General features: G+C 49.4%; 7 protein-coding genes across 7 annotated transcripts; 3 read left to right on the forward strand and 4 right to left on the reverse strand.

Annotated features, from left to right (window-relative positions):
* Positions 1-662: 662 nt before the first annotated feature.
* Positions 663-1,667, forward strand: ASPBRDRAFT_184315 (putative NUDIX family hydrolase; the record flags this gene model as incomplete). The annotated part of the gene is made up of 2 exons (XM_067620019.1): positions 663-1,085; positions 1,161-1,667. 2 exons carry the CDS (start codon positions 663-665, stop codon positions 1,665-1,667), a joined length of 930 nt encoding a protein of 309 aa, XP_067475815.1.
* Positions 1,668-1,757: 90 nt separating this feature from the next.
* On the reverse strand, positions 1,758-3,141 carry ASPBRDRAFT_306430 (MutT/nudix family protein). Its single transcript, XM_067622799.1, has 4 exons — positions 2,737-3,141; positions 2,518-2,610; positions 2,178-2,418; positions 1,758-2,087 (listed from the first exon to the last, which is right to left on the reverse strand). The coding sequence occupies exons 1-4, from the start codon at positions 2,785-2,787 to the stop codon at positions 1,849-1,851; spliced, it is 624 nt and encodes a 207-aa protein (XP_067475816.1). The 5' UTR covers positions 2,788-3,141; the 3' UTR covers positions 1,758-1,848.
* Positions 3,142-3,495: 354 nt separating this feature from the next.
* On the forward strand, positions 3,496-5,061 carry ASPBRDRAFT_57932 (uncharacterized protein; the record flags this gene model as incomplete). The annotated part of the gene is made up of 3 exons (XM_067627818.1): positions 3,496-4,058; positions 4,109-4,193; positions 4,249-5,061. 3 exons carry the CDS (start codon positions 3,496-3,498, stop codon positions 5,059-5,061), a joined length of 1,461 nt encoding a protein of 486 aa, XP_067475817.1.
* A 232-nt stretch (positions 5,062-5,293) lies between these two features.
* Positions 5,294-6,843, reverse strand: ASPBRDRAFT_133531 (NAD-dependent succinate-semialdehyde dehydrogenase; the record flags this gene model as incomplete). The annotated part of the gene is made up of 2 exons (XM_067618523.1): positions 5,294-5,417; positions 5,474-6,843. The coding sequence occupies 2 exons, from the start codon at positions 6,841-6,843 to the stop codon at positions 5,294-5,296; spliced, it is 1,494 nt and encodes a 497-aa protein (XP_067475818.1).
* A 1,972-nt stretch (positions 6,844-8,815) lies between these two features.
* Positions 8,816-10,309, reverse strand: ASPBRDRAFT_46780 (alpha/beta hydrolase family protein). The gene has a single exon (XM_067625708.1). It carries the CDS (start codon positions 10,266-10,268, stop codon positions 8,994-8,996), a length of 1,275 nt encoding a protein of 424 aa, XP_067475819.1. The 5' UTR covers positions 10,269-10,309; the 3' UTR covers positions 8,816-8,993.
* A 404-nt stretch (positions 10,310-10,713) lies between these two features.
* ASPBRDRAFT_199001 (alpha/beta hydrolase) lies at positions 10,714-11,646 on the forward strand (the record flags this gene model as incomplete). Its single annotated transcript, XM_067621274.1, has 1 exon — positions 10,714-11,646. One exon carries the CDS (start codon positions 10,714-10,716, stop codon positions 11,644-11,646), a length of 933 nt encoding a protein of 310 aa, XP_067475820.1.
* A 98-nt stretch (positions 11,647-11,744) lies between these two features.
* Positions 11,745-13,753, reverse strand: ASPBRDRAFT_209810 (uncharacterized protein). The gene is made up of 4 exons (XM_067621877.1): positions 13,317-13,753; positions 13,015-13,242; positions 12,083-12,959; positions 11,745-12,024 (listed from the first exon to the last, which is right to left on the reverse strand). The coding sequence occupies exons 1-4, from the start codon at positions 13,350-13,352 to the stop codon at positions 11,906-11,908; spliced, it is 1,260 nt and encodes a 419-aa protein (XP_067475821.1). The 5' UTR covers positions 13,353-13,753; the 3' UTR covers positions 11,745-11,905.
* Between the last annotated feature and the right edge of the window lie 58 nt (positions 13,754-13,811).

The raw sequence follows: 13,811 nt of genomic DNA on the forward strand, positions 1-13,811 counted from the left end.
AAGACCATTTGGATTTGAGTGTCACCGTCGGACCCCGCAAGACACGGCGATCCGCTGGATCCATTCCTGGAAGCACATCAAGTGATATTTGGCAATTTGACAAAAGAACCACGGAAAGTTTGTTCATCCTCGGATTATTGATGCAGCAGCCAGTCAAAGAAGATATTCGGACTGACTTGGACGAAACAAGAGGCTGCTCCGGTGTTCAGTCCCCCCCGACTGTTCCTTTGTTTGAAACCCCCCCAATCGTCGGAGGTCTTATCCTTCCGGAGTTGGGGATCCCATCCACCGATCATTCGATCTATCGATCCATCGCTTCATCCTTGTCTTGGGGGGATTCGGAGAAGCCACCGCGTCTAGACGGTGGCCCGATGAACAGCAGATCTTCGAGTTTGGTTTGTCTATCGGACGGTGCGGGAACAGCTGCCAGCCGACGACGTCATGCTCTCCGTCTCTCCCCTGAACAAGAACCACCACAACAATATTCCAACATTCCCTTCAATCCATCCCATTAACCTCGATATCTTTCCTGATTACAGTGTTACCACTGGCGGACCTTTAATATAAGAAACTCAACGTGTATATCGCCCGACTCCAATTGTCTCTTGATTGACGATAAGCGCCGCCCTCTCCCTCCGTCCGTTCCACATTCGGCTCGGTTCATGACGCCCGCCCGGTTGCTATCGGCGTCTGTGCGACATACGCGACCAGTTCTCCGCGCTTCATTACCTTTGGCCATCACAATGACCTTCTCCACCTTTACTATCCCTCACAATCTGGACCACAATGGATCGGCCACGCTACCCGTCTCCTGCCCGGCAGAGCTGTCTCGTGAAGATCTGCTGCGATTCCCAGCATTCCGTATCTGGCTCACCACCTTGCAACACTCCCTAAGTCGCCAGCAACACCCCTCCCACGAGTTCTCCAAAAGCCCCTACGTCCTGCGGAAAATCGATATCCAGAGCGTGGATCGCTTCGGTGGGGGCCGTCTAGGCTTTTTGAAGTTCAAAGCGGAGGTGTCCAATGATAATGGAGAGACGCTTCCCGGAAGCGTGTTCTTGCGCGGTGGCAGCGTAGGCATGCTGGTAAGCGAGCTACTTCTACCTATCGCCTACTGATAACGTCGAGGTATAATTCTAACACTGCTTCTCTCTCTCCAGCTCATACTCCAACCAGACGATGTGCCTCCATCGGCGGAAGATGAGAAGCGTGCCATTCTGACCATCCAGCCTCGTATCCCCGCGGGTTCTCTTGCGTTTCCCGAAATCCCGGCCGGCATGCTTGATGACAGCGGATCGTTCACGGGGGGTGCAGCAAAGGAGATCGAAGAGGAGACCGGTTTGACGATACCACAGGAGGAGCTGATTGACATGACATCGCTGGCTCTGCGCTCGGTGCCAGAAGAGGGCGAGACGTTGCAGAAGGCAGTGTATCCGTCGGCCGGTGGGAGCGACGAGTTTATCCCCTTGTTCTTGTGCCAGAAACGCATGCCGCGCGAGGAAATCGACAGCCTGCAGGGACGATTAACCGGGCTACGACAGCATGGTGAGAAGATCACGTTGAAGGTAGTGCCGTTGCGCAATCTATGGAAAGAGGGTCTGCGGGATGGAAAGACCCTGGCCGCGTGGGCTCTGTACAGAGGCCTCAAAGAGGAGGGGCTGCTGTAGGCGGATCCCCACTCTCTAGCTGTCTGTGGCTCTAATACTGGAAGCAAGCAGTGACACTCACATTAATGTAAATTTATCGCATTCGACAATATATCGACTCTAACCGGCAATGCCATGAGTACCTTAGGAGGTACGATTCCACGGTACAAGACGGTGCTTAAGCTGGAATATCTACATACAGCTAAAGCTTGAATCTTTTCGCAAGTTCGATGCCCTCAGCTATTGTGCCCACCCGAGCATCAATAGCGTATCCCTCCTGCTCGAGCTTCTTCATGTCCTCAAACAACGAAGACAACGGCACGGTGAAGCACTCAATGAACTCATTGTCCTCGAGCTGGGGCTTGGGGTTTTGGTTCTCGGGCAACGACATATCCACCCGGACATGCACCATATTGAGGTTGGTGTTACAGAACCCAGGGTCTGGACACCATCAGTCAGTCAATAGCCTGAGTTGAAGCCATGCTCAACCGGTACTGTAGCCTAGCCTAGAAGAGAAAGGGAAAAACTTACCATTATACATGACACTACTCGTCTGCTCCGCCACACCAACATAGCCCGTCTCCTCCTTGAGCTCCCGCACAGCGCACTCCTCCACCGTCTCATTAGGATCAATCAGCCCAGCGGGCACCTCAATGACCACCTTATCGATCGGCGGGCGGTACTGCTTCTGCAGGAGAAGCTCGGGCCCGGTTGCCTTGTTGAGGATGGTCACAATTCCGACGCCATCGATCTCGCAGTTTGCGGGGCGTGTCTGGGGTTGATTAGCATGCAAGTAAAGCAGTGATCTAGACCTATCACTGCACATTCCTCCAGAAGAGTGCAAGGAAATAGGCAGTGGGGATAGTCATACCTGCCGCTCGGCAGATTCCCACGTCCTCTCGACACCATTGGGATCCGTATACGTCGACATGACCAATCGAGTCCATTTGGCTTCCTTGGGGTCCTAGAGGAGTACCATCAACTAGTATTAGTGGTGATTATTCGTTGAGTTTATAGCAACACACCCCCAGCAGTTGCAAAGTAAACTAGTAGTATAGGAGTGAGTGTATAAGGCACCAAGTATACATACCAAAGGACCCCTCGAAAGCAACTTCGACCCGGCGTATTTGGGATCAGACATTGTTCTGCGGTTCTGCACTTAGAAGGGAAGAGGGGGGGGGGGTAAAGATTGTTTGGCGATGAATAAGAGATATAGCCGTCTATGCCTAGCTAAACAGAAAGAGGGATAAAAAACGATCAACTAATCTAGAGGGAGGTAGAGTAAACAACTCGACTCGGATGTCTGACGTAGCAAGAGGGGAAAGCTAGAGAAGTGGGTCAATATCCGCATTGGGTTAGAGGGTTAGCCCTTATCTTATCGGTTGGGAACATATATATTAGAGCCTTTAGTTATAGCCTGTGTATTGTCCTTTAATCGCCCATATTGGCTGCGGTAGGCATCATGACTCGAAAAAAAAAAAACCGTTGGTACTATGGTAGTTAGGTAGTGATACTCTGTGATTCACACCTCTGTCCCTTTGCAGCTTATCGCAAAGAGTGTGCAGTTACAGGCACTCCCTACAATCTTTACCAGAAAAGAGGGGAAGTAGATAGGCGGAGTATCAATTATGTTCTGAAACAACTGTTGTCAGTGTAACTAACGACACATTCTTGTTCAACACCCACCTACCCCTTGCCTGGAGAAGTTGATCATGACTCAATTGGCGGTGTACTACTCCTCTAGTACGTCCCATCAGGACTCATAACGGCTCATGGAGCAGGTTTTACTGGCCTTCCTCATTATTTTCTTCGGCATCACCATACTTATCCCTGTGCCTGGCCTTTCATCATGCCTTCGGGCAGTCAGAACACACGATCGAAAGATAAATCCGACAAAGCCGAGAAGGCCGAGAAGGCCGACAGAGCCGAGAAAACCTTCTCGATTGACATCAAACAACTGATCAAGGCAGCCGAGGTCGTCCTCCAACATTCGAAAACACTCGACGCAGCTGAAAGCCTGCAGAGGCAAGTCCACGAGCTCACCCAGCAGCTGAAAGAGGCAAATGCCAAGGTCGAACAAGCTCAGAAGGAGCGGGAGCATGAAGAATCAGCGAATCACACACTGACAAAGTTGTTTGAGCAGCGCTTCGTGAAGTGGAAGGAGAAAGAGGATGCTTTGGAAACTCAAATAGAAGAGCAACGCAGAGAGGCTGACGCGAACTTGCAGAGGAAAGATCAAGAATGCGATGGGCAGGTGCAAAGGTACGAGAGAAAGTTACGCAAGTTGGAAGAGGAACTTGGCAGGGAGAAGAAGAAGAATGCCGATCTAGAATATCGTCTTCAACATAGCGAAAAGGACCTAAAAAATCTTCGTGGGGATTTTCAGATAAAACCTCTTGAAGAAGAAGACTTGTAAGGACGTCTGCATATTTGTTGGACATGTCAAGCTCATTTGATAGCAGTTTTGAAAGCTTCAAACACCTCGATTCCTCTCTCTTCAAGCTGACGGAACGATACTTCAAGGAGCCTTTGCAGGCGTCTGATCGGGTAAGCCAGTTACTATACTTTGTGATGCCAGAAACATCTCTTGACATTACCTTAGGGACCACACCCTTTTCGTCACGCGTCCCATTTGATGCTGCTTTCTTACACCGATCATCGTACGGTTCCGCGCGCCCGAGCAGCCCAGTCGTGCATCGCAGGTCGACTCGCGAGCCATGTGTTCCAGCCTCTGTGCATTGGATCACCCAAAGTTGCTACGAGCATGGGCGATGCGCTGCAGAAGTCCAGGAAGATTCGGCCTCGCCAGAAGGCCATTCTCCGCTCTCTCCTCTTCACGGCCTTTGAAGCAGACGAAGAAAGTCTGCACCGCGAGATAGTACAATCGGTTGCTTCTGAACTTTTCCAGGAACTAAAGGGGTTATTGAGCCCCAAGAATGATGACGCTTTCAGCAAAGATTTACTAACATATCTTGAAACCGCTGCTCGCGTATGGAACCAATGCAAGAAGGGCACGGAATGGATTGTGACATCTGACAGTCTGCACAAACATCCCCAGGCGTGGAAATTGATCACAGGGGATTCCAAGGATGCTATTGCGGGACAGGCTTCAGACCATCCAGGGCTGGTCATATTTCCGCAAGTCTATATTGATGGAAACGAATCTACGCTCTATCCGGGGACTATGTGGTCTTTCGATTCAGCGGCGGTTGAAGAGATGCGGAATGAGAAACCTCCTCGGCCGCGGCGGGTATCAGTGTCTCGGAGCTCCAAAAGCCCAACTGTAGCGGAAGCGAGCTCTGATCCTGGTGATCGAGCATGTCGAGGTGCTGCGATGAGGGATAGGGTCTCTGAACCGGGCCGCAGAGTATCGTCTGATTCCGAGGGGCAGCGACGATGTAAATCTACTAGCTGAAGCCGCCTACCCACTACATAGATGTTGTGTGAAGCCCAAGGAGACATGAATTAGAACATCTGGCCAGGATTTGCATTTACTAGTATCAGACGAGCTTTTTCTTACTTCTTGGGCGAGGCCAGATCATCAATGCTCTGCGATTCATCTATTCATCAGTTGTTTATTTCCTTTCCTGTCCAAGTGAAACTATCATCTCTATACACACAACATGCATACGGGCTACCATTCATATTCACAAGTTTGCCGGACGCACAGTGTTAATCCCACCCGTCACAATCATCTTGATATTGACATAGTCATCGATCCCGTACTTGCTGCCCTCCCGGCCCATGCCAGAGTGCTTGACGCCGCCGAACCTTCCATACGTTAGCATAATCATCCTATAGCATGATCAGAACAATGTTATACTTACGGAGCAGCCCAATCAGAAATAACACCGGTGTTAATAGCCACCATACCAAACTCCAATTGTTCAGACACACGATGCGCCTTGCCCAAGTCACTTGTGATCAGGTACGACGCCAGTCCAACCTCACAGTTATTCGCCCGACGAACCACCTCATCCTCCGTTGAGAACTTGGCCAGCGCAGCAACCGGTCCGAATGTCTCCTCCGTAGCCACCTTCATAGAGTCGTCCACATTCCCGAGAATAGTCAGCTCGTGGAAGTTCTTCCCAACGGAATCCAACGTATTCCCACCAAGAAGCACATTCGCACCCTTGCTAACCGCATCCTGAATGTGTTCCTGCGTCTTAGCCACGCCATTAGTGAGAGGACCATGTGTCACGGCGGCCTCTTGACCATTGCCAACCTGACACTTCTTGGCCTCCTCGACGAGTCGCTGACTGAATCGATCGTAGATCCCCTCCTGGACAAAGAACCGGTTCGCGCACACGCAGGTCTGACCGGTTACCTTGAACTTGCTGATCATGGCGCTAGTCACAGCCGTCTCAAGATCGGCGTCGTCGAAGACAATAAACGGGGCATTTCCACCCAGTTCCAGACTAAGTTTCTTCAGGGTACTGCTCGACTGCTGCATGAGAAGCTTACCGACCCGCGTCGACCCAGTGAAGGAGATCTTCTTGACAATGTCCGACTGGCAGAGGGTCAAGCCCAAAGTGGGCGTGTTCTCGAGAGCCGTGACCACGTTAAAGACACCCCTGGGTACGCCCGCGCGCTCAGCAAGGACAGCCAATGCGTTAGAAGAAAACGGCGTCAGACCATCGGACTTGAGTACCACCGTGCATCCGGCAGCCAGTGCAGCAGCGACTTTGCGTGCTCCCATGGCCATCGGGAAATTCCACGGCGTGATCAAGCCACATACGCCGACGGGCTCTTTGAGAACCTGGGTACGGCTCGAGGGGTTACTGTGAGGGATCACATCGCCGTAGATACGGGGTGCTTCCTCGGAGAACCATTCGAAGAAGCCCGCGGAGAAGAGGGCCTCGCCTTCGGCATCGCCCTTCGCTTTACCGTTTTCGGCTGTGATGATCTTGCCGATGTCCTCTTTGTTCTCGACGATCAGATCGAACAACCGACGGAGAATGCGTCCGCGCTGTCGGCCGGATTGGGACCGCCACGAGGGGAATGCTTTGGCGGCGGCTGTGATGGCGGCGTTGATGTCGTCGGTGTTGGATTCAGGGCAGGATCCGATGATTTCGTCGGTCGCGGGGTTGTACACGTTGAATGTTTTGTTGGAGTTTGATGAAACCCATTGGCCGTCGATGTATGACGCTGAGACGAAGAGACTGGGGTCTTTTAAGCTTGTCGCGAGTGCTGCCATTTTAGATATTCTATAGGTGGATTGAGATTTGGGTATGATGCAGTGGGAGAAATGAAAGTAGAGACGAGAGATGTCTTCTAAGTAGAGCTCCGTGTTTTGTGTCTGAGAAAGTAAAAATTATTTCTCATTCACTGGGAACAACGATCAAATAAATCTAGAATACTCCGCATTGCCTTTGGCGCATTTGCTCTCCTATCCGAGCTCGGGCACGGATCCTCGGGTCAGGGAGGCCCCCTCTCCTCGGGTGAGAACCGATCTACAAGACTACAGCATGTCATTGATTCCTGTAAATAGAGAACCTAAACAGTAGACAAGACACCCTAAAGATTCCTAAGGCATAGTATAGTATAGCCTAGCTTCGATTTACTTAATTCCGAAGCTAATTACCAGCAGTCTCAAGACAGAACATGGTGCTTGGCTACGACAACATGAACCATACAAACTACCCACAATAATTGCTTGATTAATATCAAAACAGTAATACTTTCCATGTGTACACCGAATTTATCTGATCCAAGAACCTCAAAAACAAACCCGACGATCCAAAGGAGGGGTAAGGCTTATCTCGGATGAGCAAGCCGAAGCTGGACTAACCCTCGGGATGAACCCGATGTTTCCGATACTTGCAGAGCAGGAGTCTATTGCTCAGGTGGCACCTGAATTGGGTTCGATCTGTTGATGGTGGCTAGGTAACTATGGTTGCCATGGAATGAAATGTAGAAATGTATGTTTTAGCGCTGATCTGTTTTATCTCTGCTTTTAATTTATTTTTATCCGTTTCCGTTTGGCTATCTCTCTGGTTGTTATGTGAGGGTGCATTGATGATGTATGTGAATTGAGCTATGATTATCTTTTCTAAATCTTAAGAAATATGTTTCTATATATGTACACTGTTCCTGTCGCCCTTGGCTGGCTACTGCCTCTCATAACTACGATCATACATACGTACGTGATTTTCTAGGACCGTCGATGGCCTACTCGTTCCGTTTTAGTGCTCACCCCTGGCTGCTTTTTACTCACTTGAGTATAGCTATGGTGAGCAGGAGACTGAGTGTCTTAAATAAATAATCTTAATAAAATATAGCCCTAATTAATATTCACCTCCTTTATCTATTTCTTTATTTATAGTCTACTCTTGCCCGCCATGCTCCTCTCAAGTCTAGTATGATTATTAGATCTCTTTCCCCAGTAGAAAAATCTTGTGGTTACTACTCTATACTAGTATAGTAAATACTTTGGTAGATTTTTCTCCAGTAATAAACTATATAAAGTCTAAAAATTTATAAAAAGAAGAAATTCTAGTTATCTCAAGAATTAAGGATCTTTAAAAACAGGGAACTATACTGGTTCTACTTCAGTGTGATACTGCATGGAAGATACCCACGTAAGGGCGCATGTAACTAGACCAGTCCCACCTGATCATCGCGATGACCGGTTATCTTTTTTTTTTTTTTATCATTATCATTATTATTTTATTTTTTACCAGCAGCATGCGTCGCTGGGAAGGAAAGCCCAAATGCAATGTGCAATAAGTCAAAGGAAGGAAAGGAGAATATCCAGTATCTATACCTAGGTGAACATGCCTGATTACCATTTAATAAATGGCCCTTAGTTATTGACTAGGCAAGATATAACTATCAGAGATGTCCACTGTCTGCCCGGTTATTCTGAACATTATTCTGCACCGCAGCCGCCGTCCAATTAACACACACAATTGTTTGTGCGCGATAGAATCCCCGACTTGTATGTATTTGCGAATAATTTGACAGACCAAATCGGCTTGATCAAGGTCAATGAGCACTGGAATCCAAGTTTCAACTGATCAATCGGTCCTTAATATCACTTTTCAAACTCAATACCAATAGTCCTTAATTATTTAATTTGGGGAGGTTGGATTATCCAGTGAATAAGACGTGAGTATCCACAGCTTTGATTTACGGTGGATGATACTGGCGTGAGTATATCGGCTCCGGACAAAGAATGACTCTGATCTCAAAAAAAAGGCGACCGAGAGCGCATCCATAATTCTTTGTAGCGATTTTTTTTGTATAGTATGTACATTTGACAAGCGACAGAAATAAAGATTGAACTCTCTAACAGGCCGCGACAGCAAGTCAAGTTAAAAACTCCCCTGTTTCCATAATTTTTAATCACAAATGCTCCTCAAACCATTGCTTGGAGAGGTCCATCCACTCTTGAATATGAGCCATGGCACAGTGGTCGTCCGGATATAACTGAAGTTTGGAATGCGGCGCCCAAGAAGCAAGGTCAATGGTATCATTTGTTGAAAGAAGCGTGTCATTGCTTCCATTGATGGCAAGGATAGGGCACTGAATGCTCTCCATATCAGATTGCGATAGTGCGAGCGCATGTAGTTTGCCCCCGAGCGAGGCAGGGCTCTTCGCTCCGACAACATTGCCCAGTGCTTGCATCATGATTTGCGGCATACCAAAAGATGCTGTTGCCCTGAAAGAGCGCCGCAAAGGTGCTCCATTGGAGATGACGGTAGCGAGGCGCTTATCTTTGATCGCCATTCGAGTCGACCAATACGCCCCAAAGCTAATGCCGAGCATACCGATTTTGGTGCTGTCCACGAGTCCATGGGATGCCAGGAAGGAGATCACGTCGCGATACGCTTGTTCAGCGTCTCCGGGTTCCATGGGATTTTTGTAGGCATATGTCCCCGGCATTTCCATAAAAAACCAGGCGCAGTCCGTTGTGCGTTGGCTGCGGAGAAAAGAGAGCATTGTCTCGACGTTGGTGCCTTCCAGACCGTTGGAGACGAGTATGGCCGGGATACGCTGATCTGGCTTTGACGCGGATGGCACCAGGCCGTATATAGAGATATTTTCGTCGCCGGATGGAATAACGTGACGTTCTATAACAAATCCAATTTCCGGTGCCACAGCATCAAGAAGAATGTCAAACAGCCTCGCAGACATGCGGTACGACTCATCTCGCTTGGGTGTGTTCCCAGGCCATGCTGCGATAAATAAGTACACGATGGCCTTGAGGATCGCATCCACTGCAGCAAAACTGCTCTGTGCGTCGTCGGCCGCGGCCCCATTTTTCAGTGTATCCAAGTTTAGGGGCTGGCCCAAGGGTGTTAAGCTCATGGCGGCCGCTCCACGTCGCAGAAGGTCATCTATACCTGTCGGGGGCCTGCTGTCATTGTGATCTTCTTTTACCCAGTGCATGATCGGATCGAGGCCATTTTTCGTTAGTTCCATGTCAAGGCGTGCGATATGACTGTATGCTATGGCACTCCAATAGGCCACCCAGGGGCCATCGGAGAACGTTGTACATGTATCGAGCTGGCGAGCCAGTAGCTCTTCTTGAATAGCACCGGCAAGAGAGAAGCGTTTGACAGAGAGGGCTGGGAGGAAGAGCCGCACTCCAGTGATGCGGGCGGCCAGGTTTGTCATGCGCGTTATAGCGAGGAGCGTGACAAAGGCTTCGAAAAACATGGCTAGGTGATGGAAATGATTCCGTTTTCTGGTAGAGGCCGAAGAGTCAAGTTTAGTTTTCTTATAGTAACTCTCGTCTGAATGGATTGACAATTACCTCGGCAGTGTGAAGTATGACCTCACAGCAATTTTTTCCGGTGGTTTCCCGATGATACGCTTAGCGCTTTGTACTTCGCCCCATCCAACTCCTCAAACCGACAATAAAAGCAACGAACTACATCTCGGTAAATGACCATCGGAGTCGGGAAATTCGACATAACCCCTGGTTACGCAATACCCTGGAAGGCGTCATGTCATGGCACATACTTCATAGGCCAGAATGCCCCATATTCTGGGCGCATATTTTGAACTCCAATTCAAAAAATTCCCATTCCTACCGAGGTACTCACTCTAAAGGCCAAAAATGAGCCGGGAAACAGTCCTTATTCCATCGAGGGGCATCAACCTAGAAGCATGGGTCTACAAACCCGAAACCCAGGGGCCACACGCCGTCGTTGTCATGTGCTGTGGAATCGGCGCCGTGAAAATGGACGGTCTACCAACGTTTGCCCAAGCCTTTCAAGAAGCTGGCTATAGCGCCGTGACCTTTGACTACGCCTCCTTTGGCGGAAGCGAAGGTAACCCACGCAACGTCGTTATGGTGGGCCACGAGTATCAGGACCTCCAGGCTATCATTCATTGGGTGCGCCAGCAACCCACATTTGATAGCTCGCGCATCGTGGCCTGGGGAACGAGCTTCGGCGGCATGCATGTCACGCGTCTGCTTGCAGAGGACGACGCTATTGCGGCAGGAATTGCACAGTGTCCGTGTGTGGATGGCCTCCGCGCTTCGAAAATGAAGCCAATCATCCGGTCTCTCCAACTGAGCTTCTGGGGCATATGTGACTGGCTTGGATCACTCCTCGGCCGGTCGCCCATATATATTCGACTCGCCAGTACACCCGAGAGTACCTCTCTGGCCTTGATGGAAACGCCAGACGCGGTGCTTGGCTGGGTTCGACTGCATGGTGCATCATCTAATGGGGCCGATGGAAGCGCAAAGAACCGTATCGCCGCACGGTCGACACTGACGTTCCCCTTCCACCGGCCCGCTCTTATGGCGCATAAATGTCTTGCGCCATATCTCATTGTGGCACCAAGTTATGATTCTGTAGCGCCACTACAAGCAGCCAAAGTTTTAGCTCGACGGGCTCCCCGAGGAGAGCTAAGGCAGGTTCCTGGGGGGCATTTCGATCTCTATCTGGGAGGAGTTGGGTTTGCTGAGAACCTCAAGGTCCAGCTAAGTTTTTTGAGTCGCGTGATTCCACCCAACCCCGTAAAGCTGGAGAACGCCTGAGGTGAATCAATTGCTATAAAACATGGCTTTTTGTTGCCTTATATGGGCACATTAGTTACTTCACAAATATTTCCCATAACAAGGAAATATTTGTCGGTATAACGTTTCCGATTTTGAAGGCTAGTTAGATCCACTTGAATACTAGTTCTACTTGGACTGTCAATGTATTACTTTCATTACATGATCAATAGCCGCCATCTTGCACGGTGCGAATACATAAAATTTTAGCACGCACGTCTCTCAAAAATCCGCAGGGCAACTATTCGGCTTCAAAAGAGATATCCAGAATCCCTTCGGCGTACAGGCCACAGCCAATCAGTCGCCCTCTGCTGAGATCCACGGCACCAGTTGTCGCGCAAGGAAAGTGTTGACCTGAGCCTGTAATTTTCATCAGTCAGCAAGTCTCAAGGTACTTTGTGGTGATGATACAACGAACTCAGATAGCGCGCTCGTGCACAATACTTGGTCTCTGGCCCAGAAAGAGTAGCCACATGGGAAGCCGTATTACTACTACTTCCCTTGCAGAGTTCCACAATCATCGACGGGGCCTTCACGGCAGCAGGGTTCTTGGACATGCCAACCAGCTTCAAGGGATTGGGGCAGCCCGATGCTGTTGCCCCACGTAAGAATCTCCCATCTTGATCGAATGCAGTAGGGTCATCGACCGACAGAGAAAAGTCAAATCGAAGATTGTCCGGCGGGAAGCTGACACGAACCATCTCACAATTGCCTGAAAGAGCATTGTTGGTTGGGTCGCGATCATAAATGTGTACACAATTTGTGGACGTGGAGGCAACAAGGAGCTGTTTGCCAGTTGGAGTGAGGGTGATGCCATTAGCGAAGGCTATGCCCTTCGCGACAACTTTGCAATCGATGATCTCTGGATTAGACAAGTCCACCAGGGTAACCCAGCCTTTTCGGAGGCTCAGCCACGTTTCCAGGTGTGACATCAGAGGACTTGATTTCAGTGGATAGTAATGGTCGTTTGTGACGTAGAACTGGGTGTACGAGATGGGGGCTACAGCATTGGGGGTTCGGATATTGATATCTCCATCGGCCACGGTAAGGATGTGCGTTGCTCGGGCTTCGGTGTAATCGATGTCCATGATTTCCACGGTGCTGACGCTGCGTCCGTGATTGACCACAAAGAGTCTGGTTCGGTCATTGCTCGCGCCGCGGAAAATGTTGACGCCAAGTGGATGGAAGTCTGCTTTCCGCGGGTAGTTGACCAATTCTACTGGTCTCAGACTACCCGTTGTCGCATAGTCGTACAAGTAAAGTTGCCCTCGAGGATCTGGATTAATTAGAGGACCCTTGATACCGTCTGTAAGCATGCGGCCATTTTGACAAATGGAACGTTGAGCGCACCATAACAGTATTCCACTGGGCTCGCCCGGCGTCGGCACTGATGATAGCGAACCCTCGTTCATGATCTAGAACCACATCTTCAGAGAATTTGACCTTATCTTTGAAAAATACTGAGGCTCTCCCTTTGTGAAATGATGTCCATTGCGGGGGAATCGGCCTAGCAAGACTGTAGAGAAATCGAAGCCGGAAAATCAACTCGATACAGGCAGCCTGAATGATGCTAGCGAACTGGTAGGGAATATCATAAGTAACCAAATTAGCTCTATCCGGCACAGAAATCGTCTGTTGGATTGCATGCACACATTTCTCACGTGGACGAAAATATTTAACAGTGTCATGACTAGGCGCTCCGTGATAAACGAGATAACGAGGTTATGGGTTGTCGCGGCCTTATTCTCTCAAGGATAAAAAGCTCTTCCAGCAATTGGCTAGCAGTTCGGGCATATATCTTCATCGAACCTCAAGATAGGTGTTGCTAAACAAGGCGACCAGTCCGCTTAGAAGAATGCTGCATTGTGTGTGCAATAGGCGCCTAATTACATAAGCAACTAGTTCTACTTACACTCTGTATTACGATCAGGTGTTTCCGGTCATTTCTGTCCCCTTGTAGCGCAGATAACTGACCTTTCTATCAGGCTCGGGATTCCTCTCGGGAAATCGGATATCGTCATTCCTACCTGTCTTGTCGGAAAACGTGACGTCTATTTTCACGAGCTCTCCTACTTCCCCGTCTCCAGGACACCAAGACGAGCCGAGGTATTCGGCCGGTTCTTGTGCAAGAAACCTTCTTCAAGGAA

Source organism: Aspergillus brasiliensis (assembly GCF_001889945.1).
Source record: "Aspergillus brasiliensis CBS 101740 unplaced genomic scaffold ASPBRscaffold_12, whole genome shotgun sequence".
Classification (NCBI taxonomy): Eukaryota; Fungi; Ascomycota; class Eurotiomycetes; order Eurotiales; family Aspergillaceae; genus Aspergillus; species Aspergillus brasiliensis.